Here is a 14,341-nt window from a genome sequence, read left to right as displayed (position 1 = left end):
GGCGTACCAACTGCACCACCCCCTCCTCCGCCTCCCACAGCAATGCCCGAGGGGAATGGTTTCTCCCGCCTCTCGTCCCCGCCTCTTCTTGCTTCCCGCCTCTTCTGATGACGCATAGATTTCAACCAATGGAGCGGATTTATGAATGGCTGCCTGGGTGCTCTGCACAGCGCCTCTAGCGGCCGTCTTGCGTACAGTGATGAGAGAGGTTTGAATTTCAGTGTGAGCAGCGGTGAGGGGGCGGAGGCTGAGGTCACGTGCGGGGGGCGGGGCCCCGGAGGCGCCGTCACTAACAGACATTTGTCCCTTGTAGTTTGCAGCCCCCTCGGCGGCGCTCACTTCCTCTCAGTGATTCGGGCACAGGACGGCGCCACATCCTGATCCTGGCATGTCCGCCGCTGTGGACTGCAGGTAGGGGCGAGCGGGGAGCCGCGGCCTGTCCCCTCCTCTGGCCTCCCGCACAGGCTGGAGCCGGCAGTCCCGTGTGTAGCAGCCAGCGGCCTGTGCATCCCCGGACTGTGGTGACAGGAGGCCGGGCCTATCCGGGGCCTGCAGCGCGGAGCCCTCATCCTTCCCGGCGGCCGCAGACATGAGTGCGCTGCGCTAGGCGGCGGCCCCGGGACGTGTGACCAGCCGGACTCCGCTCCTGCCTCCCGGGGGCCGTGTCTGCCCCTCATCATGTCCAAGATGCCGGCTAAGAAGAAGAGCTGCTTCCAGATCACCAGCGTGACCACGGCGCAGGCGGCCAGCAGCATCACCGAGGACACGGAGAGCCTGGACGACCCCGACGAGTCCCGCACCGAGGACGTCTCCTCCGAGATCTTCGATGTGTCCCGGACCACGGACTACGGGCCTGAGGACGTGGTGGAGCGGAGCTCGTCCGAGGAGACGCTGAACAACGTGGGGGACGCCGAGACCCCCGGCACCACGTCCCCCAATGTGCCGCAGGAGGCCCGAGGCCCGCTCCTCCCGGCACAGCCGGCCTCCCCCGCCACCAGCACGGCCGCCTGCAGCTCTCGCTTCCGAGTCATCAAGCTAGACCACGGCTCCGGAGAGCCGTACCGGCGGGGGCGCTGGACGTGCACCGAGTACTACGACCGGGACTCCGACGGCTCCGTGATCACCAGGACTGCGGACTCCCTCCGCCACTACGATCACAGTGCGGAGCGGGACAGCGGCCTGGGCCACACCGGCGGCTCGGTGCATGCGGCGCACGGCCCGGAGTCTGACACTTCCCTGCCTGCGGTGTCACAGCTGACGGGCCCGCAGCACCCTGCGCAGCCTGCAGGGGGAGCAGTGTACCCCGGGGCGCATCACCTGATGGGGCAGCCAGGACAGTCTTACATCCATGCCCAGAGCGGGCACAACGGCAAGGCCCCGCAGAGCGCAGCCCAGGCCGGCATCACTCAGCAGTTCCCCTACACCCAGGGGCACATGGTGGGCACCCAGGCCTCTGGCCAGGCTGATTATGGACCACATCTATCTGCTCTACAATCACAAGGATCCGCTCCAATAGCCGCAGGTCCTGGGGCTCCATCCAGTCTTCCGGGCCAGCATGCGCAAATTGTAGGACTTCATCCGAAACCCGGGGACTCGACGATTCAAGGATCGGGACTTGTGCCCAGTGCACCAACTGCCCAGAGCCATCCGGTTCATATGCAACAAGCGGGAGGCGTGGCGTCTGTTGGTGGCGGACCTCCGATATCTCTAAGTCAGCAACAAGTGACTGGAGGTAGTCAGCTCTCAAACATTCCTGGTGGCCACCATGCCATCCCTCCCGGCCCGTCACACAGTGTGCCCAGTTCTGGGGTTTCTGGAATAACAAGTAGTGGCTCGGTGGCTACCCCTGTTACTATGCCAATTGCTCCTTTGACTTTTGTACAGTCTCCATTGAGTAGCCATACTTCTGTCAGTAGGAGTAACAGCTTGATCCCGACAGTTGGGCTTCCACCCGTGCAAGGTACAAGCACTGTACATACGAGCCTGCCACAGCCCACCATTGGTCAATTTCAGGGCCAGCCGTCGGCTGCTCAGATCGATGACCGGAGAAAGTCGGAACCCCTACCTCAGCCGCCAATCCCCCAGATTTCTGAGAAGTCTTTTGTGAAAGTTCCTATCACAGACCCGCTAACAAACCCTCTTTTACCCGTATTTGGTTTACCTATCTCTGTTGATGGTGAGGATGACAGGTATGGAGCATTTCTCATTTCTTACTGCTTACATGCCTTTCTTTCCAGGAACTCGCCTACAATGTGTGATGACACTCCAGACCAACAGGTTTGCAGCGATGTGAAAAATGGCTTTACCCTTTCAGATCCAGCGCAAACTTTGTAGTGAAATGACGTTTGTCCACTTGCAGCTGTTTCTGGTTCTAGGAGGGCACCAATGTAGGGCACAGTCTGGGTGGCACCTGGCACTGAGCTGTACATGAGAGAAGCTGCTGTCATGGCCTAGAGATTAGAGGGGAATGTGCACCCCTGTAAGGGAACTGTATCTCGCCATGTTACCACTGCATCGGACTGTTGATCCTTATTTTTTTTTTTTTTTCTGGTGCACTAATGAGAAATATTGGCTGATAAGAGCATGTCATCTGGTGATGTCACAAAGGAATGTCTACAAAAAGTCCACAGTGTCCAATCCATTCTCTGTAGTAGCCTACGGCCGCTCTTCTGTATTATGTAGTGTAAGGACTGCACACACTGTTACAGCTCCATGCGCGAGTCGTATTAGTGACAGATGTGGGTGCCTGACCACATGTACAAGGAAAGATGTATATCTTTGTACCGTGTTAGCCAGTAGATAGAAGAATATTTAGAATTGAGAGTCCCCAGTGGTTGATATCAACCACTGAGGACTCTCAATTCTAAATATTCTTCACATGTACAAGGATCAGGCTGAGGACTGGGGTAGGTCCACACTGGACTTAGTTCCTGCAAGATGACACAGCAGCAGATGCGCGAGGTAGTGAGATGCAGAGCATATATTGTCATACTCGGTCCACCCCACGGCTCAGTGTCATGTGCAGGCTCTGTGTGTGGATGAGTAATGTCATCAGTGATGGTGCTGCTGGAATGCTCACTGGTATGTGGGAGTACCCGTAGCACTTTCAGTGCCAGGACTGAGCCATCCTGGTGGCAGTGTGAGTACAGCTGGAGCTCTAGGACCTGATGTGTAGCTGACGTGATCGTCTCTGCTGTCCCACCTTGTGTGGTGTTCTGGGTACTCGGTAAGCTGGCAGTCTGTGGCCTGTGTACACTCGCCAGAGCAGAGCACAGTCGGACTGACTTGTATTGGCCACATAAGAGCTGTTCTGGATTTGGTGCCATTTTCTGGTTGTAACTTATTTTTGTATCATTACTTCTGGCTGCTTTTCAGCATAGTGAACTTCACCTCACTAGACAGAGCCCCTTTATTATGTATCTTCAGGATAGTTAGTAAGTTGCTCACTAGTAAGGGTCACACTTATCCCTGCTAGGCGGTGTCCAGCACTGACGCTCCGTTGTGCAACAGGCATAAATACTCGCCACCCTTCCGATTTACTGGTGCCAGCAGGCCTACCCCTACTGATCAGCAAGTTATCACCTAGCCTGTGCACAGACAACTGTCTTCATTGGACAGGGGATGTTCCACAGGGGCACTTGTGATTATGGCTGACATCCACTTCAGGCCTTGTTTGGGATTAGAAGAGCAGCATCGAAGAAAAATGCAGGAATGGCTGAAATCCACTGATATCTGGTAAGCTGTAGCCTCCTGTGCTTGCTCTGACTTGCTGTCCTCCTATATGTAGTGATTGCAAGCTCCTCGGACAGGAGTGAATGAGTATGGTAGTGCGCTGCTTCTAGGTGAATAAAGTCCTGTATATTGGCTGACACAGTCTCGTACTGTCCATGGTGGCGATACTTCATGGACAGATCAGTCTGCCGCCTTCCCGATGGCCTGCTGGAAATGTCTTATTTCCTGAGGTAAAATATCGCTTCTTGCTATCAGTTTTGTGGTGTAATCTATAGCTGCGCACAGGAAAGCAACAAAACCTGATTATTTGAGGAGACAAGTGCTAGGTATGTATTGCTATACATCATGTCCGGTGTGAGGTAAAACTGTCAGGGCCTTGTCATTGTGGATTTACCTACCGAAAAACATAGATGCTGATTGCCTCCGTCCATAATGTTACATAGACTATAGCCCCCAAATATTTTTCGCTGCCAGTGTATCTATTGCTCACCTCAGTTGAGGGGTCTTGCATTTTGACCATAGATTTGTAGTGCCTCAGCTTTCCACAGACATCTTACATTGGCAGCAGGGGTATCTGCACTCGACCACAGAGGAGACATTTTAGCATTACTTGGACTCGTACACTTGCCAGCTTGTAGTCTGTCACATGTCCATCTGATATTATTATGCATTTATATAGCACTATTTATTTCATGGCGCTTTACATGTGAAAAGGGGAAATATAGACAAGTATAATAAACATGTGTAAGACAAGGGACACACAAGTACATAACGAGAGGGGACCCTGCCCGCGAGGGCTCACAGTCTACAGGGATGGGTGAGGATACTGTAGGAGAGGGTAGAGCAGGTCGTGCGGTGGTTCAGTAGACCGAGGATCATTGTAGGCTTGTCGGAACAGGTGAGTCTTCAGGTTCTTCTTGAAGGTTTCCATTGATGGTGAGAGTCTGATGTGTTGCGGCAGAGAGTTCCAGAGTATGGGGGAAGCACGGGAGAAGTCTTGTGTGCGGTTGTGGGAAGAAGAGATAAGGGGGGGGGAGTAGAGAAGGAGATCTTGAGATGATTGAAGGTTGTGTGCGGGTAGGTACCTAGAGACCATGTCACAGATGTATGGAGGAGACAGGTTGTGGATGGCTTTGTATGTCATGGCTAGGGTTTTGAATTGGAGCCTCTGGGCAATAGGAAGCCATTGAAGGGCCTGGCATAGGGGGCTGCTGGGGAATAGCGGGGAGACAGGTGGATTAGTCGGGCAGCAGAGTGTAGGATGGACTGGAGCGGTGCTAGAGGGGAGGCCAGAGAGTAGGAGGTTGCAGTAGTTGAGGCTGGAGATAAGAGCATGCACTAGTGTCTTTGTGGTTTCGTGGTTGAGGAATGAGCAGATCCGGGAGATATTTTTGAGTTTGAGGCGGCAGGAGGAGGCGAGGGCTTGGATATGTGGTTTGAAAGAGAACGCAGAGTCGAGGATCACCCCAAGGCATCGGGCATGCGGGACTGGGGAAAGAAAGCAGCCATTGACATTGATGGATAGGTCTGGTGGGGGGGGGGGGAAAGATGATGAATTCTGTTTTGTCCATGTTCAGTTTGAGAAAGTGAGCAGAAAACGCTGAGCTAGCAGACAGACATTGTGGGATTTCAGTCAGTAAGGAGCGAGGTTGGGTCCAGATGGGTAGATCTGCGTGTCATCGGCATAGAGGTGATACTGCAAACCGTAGGATTCTATGAGCTGTCCCAAGCCAAAGGTGTAGATGGAGAATAGTAGGGGTCCTAGGACAGAGCCTTGAGGAACACCAACAGACAGGGGACGAGGTGAGGAGGTGGTGTGTGAGGGAGACACTAAATGTTCGGTCTGTTAGGTATGATGAGATCCAGTATAGGTCCAAGTCTGTGATGCCAAGAGATGGGTCTGTAGCAGGAGGGAATGGTCTACGGTGTCGAAGGCAGAGGACAGGTTACAGCTGCCCCTGACAGCGTGGCTCCTTGCCATGTCTGGTACGTCTGTGTGGCCCATTACAGGACAGCCAGACTGATAAAGTAGAGCAATTTAATTCTCTACAGAAATGCGTCTCACCTAGATGTCTCGGTACTCGGATAGGGTCCCACTTCATAATTCAGTGATGTAAAAAGAAATCAGCACCTATAGGTAGATGAAAAATGGAGTACATGTGTGTACTCCAATCTACAGTGTATCACATGATCACTTTTCCACTCTACCCAAGTCTTTACTCTGATGTACACAACGATGGCTGTCGCATTTTTTCTTGCGTATTTACTATTTTCATTACAGGAGTTGTCCATGACTCCTATACTGAGGAGCTATCTTTAGCATATATCATCAATATCCTGGTGGGGGGGGGCACTCGGAGTCGGCATCCCTGATATTTAGCTGTTTAGTGCCAGCCAAATGTGTTCAGTTGTGTAGCTGCACAACTCCAACTGCATAGTGGCCACAGATGAGTACCACATCTGCCTCATCCCTCTATTCACATCAATAAGGGGCAGATGTGGTCACTGGCAGTTGATGGAGCTGTGTAGTTCAGCAACTGAGTACAGCTGACCAGTGGGGGTGCTGGTGTCACACCCCACTAATCTGATATTAACCCCTTAATGACCAGAGCTTTTTTTTTTTTTTTTTGTTTTTCGCTCCCCTTCTTTCCAGAGCCATATTTTTTATTTTTTTTTTTTTATTTTTTTTTATTTTTCTGTCATTATGGCCATGTGAGGGCTTATTTTTTGCGTAATGAGTTGTACTTTTGAACGACACTATTTTTTTTTTTTTTTTTTTTACCATGTCGTGTACTCGAAAATGGGGAAAACAATTCCAAGTGCGGGGAAACTGCAAAAAAAAAAAAGTGCAATCCCACACTTTTTTTTTATTTGGCTTTTTTGCTAGGTTCACTAAATGCTAAAGCGGACTTCAGGTCATTACAAATTCATAGACACCAAACATGTCTAGGTTCTCTTTTATCTAAGTGGTGAAAAAAAAATTCCAAAGTTTGCTTTAGAAAAAAAAAAAAAAAAGCACAATTTTCCGAGACCCGTAGCGTCTCCATTTTTCATGATCTTGGGCTGGGTGAGGCCTTATTTTTTGCGTGCGGGGCTGTCGTTTTTAATGATACCACTTTTGTGCAGATATTTTCTTTTGATCGCCCATTATTGCATTTTAATGCAATGTTGGGGCGACTAAAAAAATGTCCTGACGTTTTGATTTCTTTCTCGCTACGCCGTTTGGCGATCCGGTTAATCCTTTTTTTTTTTTTTTTTTTACACTTTTGGCGTGCCTCAATAGCCTCCATAGGAGGCTAGAAGCATGCCATACTTGTTCGTCTCTGCTACCTAAAGGCGATGCTCAGATCGCCTATATGTAGCAGAAATACAGCATTGCTGTGAGCGCCGACCACAGGGTAGCGCTCATAGCAATCTGCCGGCAGCAACCATAGAGGTCTGAGACCTCTGGTTGTTTGTCATGGCAACGCGTCGCTGACCCCCAATCACGTCACGGGGGTCGGCGATGCGCTCATTTCCAGCCGGGTGCCGGAAGTAGTAGTGAAATGCCCGCGCTGTCAGCAGGTGCGGGCGGATCGCGATTCCACCCGCGCCTATTGCGGGCACATGTCATCTGTTTATACCAGCTGACATGTTGCGTCTTTGAGGTGGGCTCACCACCGGAGCTCACCTCAAAGCAGGGGATACTGACCGCTGACGTACTATCCCGCCAGCGGTCGGTAAGCCTTCACGACATGGACTGCACATGTCGTGTCTCGTCCTTTGATGTGGGCTTCGGCGATGAGCACAGCTCTTTTCTGGCACATGTCAGCTGTTTTGAACAGCTGATGTGCCCAGAACTGCCGCTGGTGGAATCGTGTTCCACCCGCGGCTGCTAACCTATTAAATGCCGCTGTCAAACTCTTGACAGTGGCATTTCACGTGCTCTGTGAATTCCGCCCTTCGGTGACCCTGTCACGTGATCGCGGGTCACCGATGGGTCAGCATGACAACCAGAGGTCTCAGCAGACGTCTATGGTTGCCACTGCCAGATTGCTATGAGCGCCGCCTGGTGGTCAGCACTCCTAGCAAGTTAGCAATTCTGCTACATACAGTCGATCTGATTATCGCTTGTATGCAGCAGAGGAGATCGGGTTATGGTAGTTTCTAGTCTCCCATGGAGACTATTGAAGTATACTTAAAGAAAAAAATGTTTTTAAAAATATTAAAATAAAAAAATCTAAAGGTTCAAATCGCCCCCCTTTCGCCCCATTCAAAATAAAACAATAAAAATTCAAACATACACATTTGGTATGGCCGCATTCAGAATGGCCCGATCTATCAATATAAAAGAACTAACCTGATCGCTAAACAGCGTAACGAGAAAAAAGTCAAAACACCAGAAATACTTAATTTTGGTCACTGCAAAATTGCATTACAGTGCAATAACGGACGATCAAAAGATCATATATGCACCAAATGGTATCATGGTGAATAAAAAATCCAAAGTTTGTTAAAGAAAAATAAAACTTGCGTCATTTTCCGAAACCCGTAGCGTCTCCATTTTTTGTGATCTCTGGTTTGGTGAGGGCTTATTTTTTGGCGCCGAGCTGATCCATGACCAGGTGTCACAAAACACGGGGGGGGGGGGAAACCGCAGGCTAATCCGCACTAAGGCTATGTACCCACGTATGCAGAAAATTCCTGACTAAAAACCGGACTCCTTACCAGGAAACGTGCATTTTTTTTATGCGTTTTTTTTTTTTTTTTCTGGAGCATCCCCAGTCTCCTAGAATATAGTTAGAAATGCGGATTTTTCCACGAAATTAATGAGCATGCTGCGTTTTTTTTACCGCAATGCGTTTTTTTCGCTGAAAAAAATGCATCAATGTGCACAAAAAGTGCGCAATTCTTTAAAATAAATGGGATGCTTGTAAGCGTTTTTAAGTGTTTTTGCCGGTAAAAACGCTTAAAAGCAGAAAAACGCTTACGTGTGCGCACAGCCTTAATCCGCAGGTAAAACGCAGGTCATTTGACCTGCGGCTTTAGCTAAATCTGCATGGAAAAAACAGCGGCAGAATCCGCAACATGTGCACACACCCTCAAGGTGCTCCGTGTATTCTTCCATCTGTCCTTGATCTGTTTTGGTTAGTTTGTTCCCGTTGGCATCTTTCAACATTCCAACTCTTGGTTGAAATTTTGTCATATTTATTTGCCTTCAGATGTTCGCTTTCTATCTCTATACATATATTTTGGCAGTAAAGTTCTTTGTGCTTGAATAGCTGCTTTTAGGCCTCATACCCATTGGCAATTAAAAAAACGGTCCAATTTCTGGAGTGGAAAAAAGGGTGGAGTGTTATGCGAGTGTCATGCGATTTTTAATCTTTCCATCCGTTTTCTATCCGTTTTCTATCCGTTTTTTTTCCCAGCAGCTATTTTTCTACAGTCATTTACAGGACCATTTACAGTGTTCTCTACCACAGAATGGTGATGTATCCGTTTAAAACGGATGGAAGATGGATGGTCTGTTTTTTTAATCGCACCCACTGACTTGTATTGGCGAAAATCGCAGCATACTGCGATGTTTTTTTTTTTTTTGTTTTTCCCTTCTCTCAGACCGACTTTGGATGAGAAAAAAATCGCAAGTGAGATGTCACCCATTCACTAACATTGGTCAGAGTGCAATCAGATTTAAAATTGGATTGCAATCGTCCGATTTTATCGCCAGTGAGTATGAGGCCTTAGGCTATGTGCACACATATGCAGAAAATTTCTGCATGAAAATCTGACTCCTTCCCAGAAAACATGCGGTTTTTTTTCCGCGCGTTTTTTGTGCGTTATGCGTTTTTTTTCCGGAGCGGCACCTGTCTCATAGAAAATAGTTGTGGATTTTTCCGCAAAATTAATGAGCATGCTATGTTTTTTACCGCCATGCATTTTTTTCGGGAAAAATGCTCATCAATATTCACAAAAAGTGCAGAATTCATTAAAATGAATGGGGTGCTTCTTGTAAGCGATTTTTAAGCGTTTTTACCGGTACAAATGCTTAAAAAAATGCGATAAAACCGCTTACGTGTGCACATACCCTGAGTCTCTTGCTGATGTCTGCGTCCTGCTTACCTTCTGCCATTCGTTTTTCTTCCGATGATCTATAAGGTCTCCTCTGTTAACTATGTCTTGGTTGGGGGTGTCTCTTCTACCTCTTGTTTTCCTTTCCTTTCTATCTTAGTAATAAATCTTTGAATCCCTAATTGTTGTGCTGGGAATGAGAAAATGGGTTGTGACAAAATGCAATAACGACGCGTGTTTAGCATGTAGTGTTTGAGCCAAAGTACGATTCGTAACCATGTAAAAACCCAGCAGCCACCTTACAGGAGTTTTGTATGAATGCTGGGATACTCTTAAGAATTACATACTACTAAATTATATAAATGGGCTGTCTATTTGCATTGGAAAGAATAACACTCCTGGCATAGGTTGACCTGCTGACTTCACATTTTCTTAATTTCCTACAGCACTTCTACTGTAATATGCAAATTTTCTGTCCAGATTTTTACCAAGTATGCACCCAAGAGGGAGAGTTTTACATGGGCCTGTAGTTAGTGCTGACTGCTCATGTGGCAAGTTAACTGCACATTTAAGACCTGATTTTATATGTTGCATTAGTTGATGAGATGTGCTGCTTAGATATTTTTAAGTTGGTGTCAAAAATTTGATATAAGGCAAAAATGAGTGAAGTGCTAGTCACTGCAGGTGTTCACACTGGGCAGGTATTGGAAGGCTCAATCAAGAAATCATCACCATGTGTGAAGGGGTTGTCTGGTTTTGATATTGATGACCTAGGTTCGTATACCAGCTGAGCTTCAGTTCTTGGCATCCACCCCTAACTGCATGGTGCACATCCATCCGGAGCTGGGAACAGCCGATCAGTGGATGTGAACTGTTCCCGATCTGATCCCCTTAGCAATGTCATAAGGCTGGACAACTCGTTTGATCTTTAGTCAATGTTAACGTATCGATGGAAAATCTGCAGACCATTACCATGAATAAAAATGAGTGCAGTGGGTAAGTCACCGCTCCTATCCTGTCCCATTTGGTAGTTACAGAGCATCTTTGCTTTTAACTTTGCATTGTACTATTCCTGTAATTTCTCCATTTTTTTTTTTTTTTTTTGATATAAAACTGACAATTGCAGGTTACTTTATATGTTCATGCAATAGGATACACATCACTGACCATGCCACTGTTATATATAGGGTGTTGTCTCCAACTAGTAACACTATGAATTTATTCATACATTTCTAGGTGGAATAAGGGTAAGTTCACATGCAAAACCTGATCTCTTGGCAGTAAAGAAGCTACAGGAAAAAAGCATATTTGCTTGCAATGTTTTTTGCCGCACTTTTGGCATGCTAGATTTGTCTCTTTGCTGTTAAAGTTTAGTGTTGAAGTAAAAGTCCTATTCCATAAAACTAGGTTTTGGCACCCAAAACACAGCAAAACGTGATACCTGTGTTTTTGGTGCGTGGTTTTTTTTTTTTCCCACCACCCATTCAAGACAATGGGTGAATAGCACTGAAAGAAGTGTCCAAAAAACCAGGGCTGTGGAGTCGGTAAGCCACAGTTGCGACTCCGACTCCTTCATAAATGGCCAATTCATAACAACAAATTTACTGTTGTAAAATATTATACATCGTGCTTATTCAGTTTCTCACCATCATATAAGTAATCAGACCACTTAGAGCAAAAACTACATTTATTAGAATACAATTAGAATATAGCAAATAACTTTTATAAACTTTTCTAAACTGTAAGTAAATATGCAATAAACACTTTTATGCAGTTAATAAGAAGAAATCTATAAATTTGTCCTCAGAAAAAGTATTGCCTCTGTCAGATCCTCCTTCATGGATGCCCTCAAATATGATCTAATTATTTTGAGAGCAGAGAACAACCTCTCTACACTAACTTGTGTTGGTGGCAAAGCAGTAACCACTCGGGCAACATCTCTGACAATGTCAGGATACAGAGGAATCGCTTGTTGCACTGTTATTTTTGATGAACGGTCAAATTTCTCAATTTCTTTTAGTGCACATGAAAAATTCTGCTGAAATGTACTGGCTGTGTTCCTTGATGGGGATGACTCTTCTATGCGGGAACGCTTTGCACGGTCCTTGTGATCCAAATATTTTTCGAAATTAAATTCTTCATCAGTTGATGATGAGGGTGAAGATGTGGCAGGACGACCAAATTCTTCTTGTTCCTCCTGACTGTTCTGCAACCCTTTCATCCTTACTGCTATTTCAAACAGAGCTTCTTTTCCTTTACTTAGCTGTTGATCATCTAGAAGAATCCGATGCAATGGGTCTACATAAACAGCTGCCAAAAGAATGTTATTTTGTAATAGTAGCTCCTCTCTCCTTTCATTGATGTAGCAATGCCACTTGCAATTAGCCCTCCTCTTTGGGACAGGCGAAACATCAGGTTCTTCCACTCCTTTAAGAAAATACCTGGAGTTAAGTCCTCTGCTTGTAATTTTTTAGTCACTGTAAATGGGTGCTCTAGCAATTTTTCCAGCTCAGTCACCTGATTCCACTGACTTTCATTTAGCGTCAGTTGAGGGTTAGCCATGTCTACAAGAAAGGTTTTCAGTTCAACCAAGCTCTGAATCATTAAGTAAGTACTGCCCCATCGTGTGGCTTGATCAATAATTGCCCCTTTTCCAGCACGTCTCTTCAAAATTGAGTCAACTTTAGGGGTTCTGGCAACAGTAGCCAATTTTCTCACCTTGCCAATCAGTGCAGCAGCATGTCCTTCTTGCAGACCGTCTCTTATAGCCAGCTGTAGCGTATGCACAACACAGCGCATGTGATGAATGAAAGAACATATTGACACAGTTTCAACAAGATCATCTAAACTATCATGTTGCTGTTCATCTGAAACAACTTCAGTTTGCTCCTCAGTTACAATACTGTGTTCCTCTATTTCAAACATTTCTGTGTCTGTGGACCCAGAATGTTCTTCTAGCTGCTGGTTACCATCATTACTCTCATTCATTAGCTTAATAGTACTTATCATATTTGAAGCATTGTCAGTTACGACAGAAAGAACTTGCTCTTTTTTAAGTTCATAGTCTTGCAGAACCTTTTCCACCAAGACCTGGAGAAACTCAGTGGTGTGATGAGCTTTGGTGTCTTTTACTGCCAATGTCTTGGTAACTATTTCATTTTTGTCACAAACAAATCGGACATTGATGGCAAAATAGTTCACTCTGTGACGTGTGCAGGCATCCATTTTAAGAAACAGAAAGCGTCCCTTGAGAGTTTTTTTAAGTTCTTCCTTTTGTTTAAAAGCTTCTTCGATTACTAATTTTCTAATACTCTCTCTCTCCAGAGAAACACCAAGCTTGCGGGCCATTTCCCCATTCAGACACACAAAAGCTGGTCGTGAAAATAATGAAATAGGCACACTATCCTTTACAACAAGCTCTATGATCTGTTTTTTAAATGTATCTACTGTCATTGTCACAGTAACTTTGTCACTGACAAAATATCTTGCAACTGATGGCTGCAAAGTTCTCTGCTCCTTTGTTTGGCTGGAAGAGCTGGGCACTGGTTCATTGGTTTGGATGCAGTCTTTCTCATCCACTGCTTTCAGTACTTCTGGATGAAAGCGCTGTAAATGTCTCTTTAGATTAGAAGCTCTGGTAGGAGCATTTTTATCTTTGCCTGAATATGCACTCATCTTGGCTTCACAGCATTTGTTTTCGTCTGGATCATTTGTCATACACTGACAGACATAATGTTTTCTATCTTGAGTGATGGTGAAATGTTCAAATACAGCTGATTTAATGTGATGCTTCTTTGACATTCTCAGGTTTTTCATTCTGCATTCACAATCCAAATGACAATTGTTTTTCCTAAAAACAATTGTACAAAATTATTGCCAGGTCGTACAACTGATATAGTGGTCAGTAATACTGTTATTATTCCTCATGTACTCAGTTAACTGATGCAAAGTTTGTTGAAAGGATAATACTTCTTACAGTCTTCCTCTTCTGAGTAGCAGGCAGCTGTGAGATGCTTGGAAGACGCACACCTAGTATGATCTAGTCTAGAGGAGGAACTTTACTACTAAGAATTTGCAACACATTTTCACTTTCAGTTTCATACATTGTAAGTAGGGGGGTTGGGGCAGCATGAGGTTAACCAAGTATAAGATTAGATAAGGGCAGTGGAGAACAGTGACACACAAGAAGTAAGAAATGTCTCTATCTCCAGCAGAACTGCTTATCACTGTTGTTCATAGTTTGATAGAACATATATATTTGAGTAACATTTATAAAATTCATATGAAAGTTCAATTATGAAATATTAATACATTTTTTTAAAGCTGGAGTCGGTACATTTCTACCGACTCCGACTCCAGCCAAAACTGACTCCGACTCCACAGCCCTGCAAAAAACCACACAAAGATCAAAATACTGCTGACGAAGTGTGTGCGTGAAACTTCTGAAATCGCATAGGCTTTGCTGGTACTGTGAAATGCAGCTGAAAATTAGCGTAAAAAAGCAGCAAAAACACCGTGTGAACTTGGCCTAACAGTGGAACGAGCGGTGCAATGTTACTAA

At 46.0% G+C, this 14,341-nt stretch overlaps 1 protein-coding gene across 3 annotated transcripts in view; it reads left to right on the top strand.

The window, feature by feature from the left end:
* Positions 1 to 241: 241 nt before the first annotated feature.
* The window catches only part of TSC22D2 (TSC22 domain family member 2), a 69,722-nt gene continuing 55,622 nt past the window's right edge, over positions 242 to 14,341 (top strand). For 2 of the 3 annotated variants that reach the window (XR_012232874.1, XM_073579076.1), the window contains exon 1: positions 242 to 2,189. Coding sequence is in view for 2 of the 3 variants with exons in the window: in XM_073579076.1 (XP_073435177.1) it covers positions 679 to 2,189 (1,511 nt within the window). In the remaining variant the exon portion in view is untranslated. The remainder of the gene's footprint in view (positions 2,190 to 14,341) is intronic. The other variant, XM_073579075.1, reaches the window with a different exon arrangement.

Source organism: Dendrobates tinctorius, unplaced genomic scaffold (genome assembly GCF_039654945.1).
Source record: "Dendrobates tinctorius isolate UK_male_01 unplaced genomic scaffold, ASM3965494v1 ptg000060l, whole genome shotgun sequence".
In the NCBI taxonomy this organism is placed as follows: domain Eukaryota; kingdom Metazoa; phylum Chordata; class Amphibia; order Anura; family Dendrobatidae; genus Dendrobates; species Dendrobates tinctorius.
The sequence above is the reverse complement of the archived record's forward strand: the minus strand, read 5'-3'. Positions and strand labels throughout refer to the sequence as shown.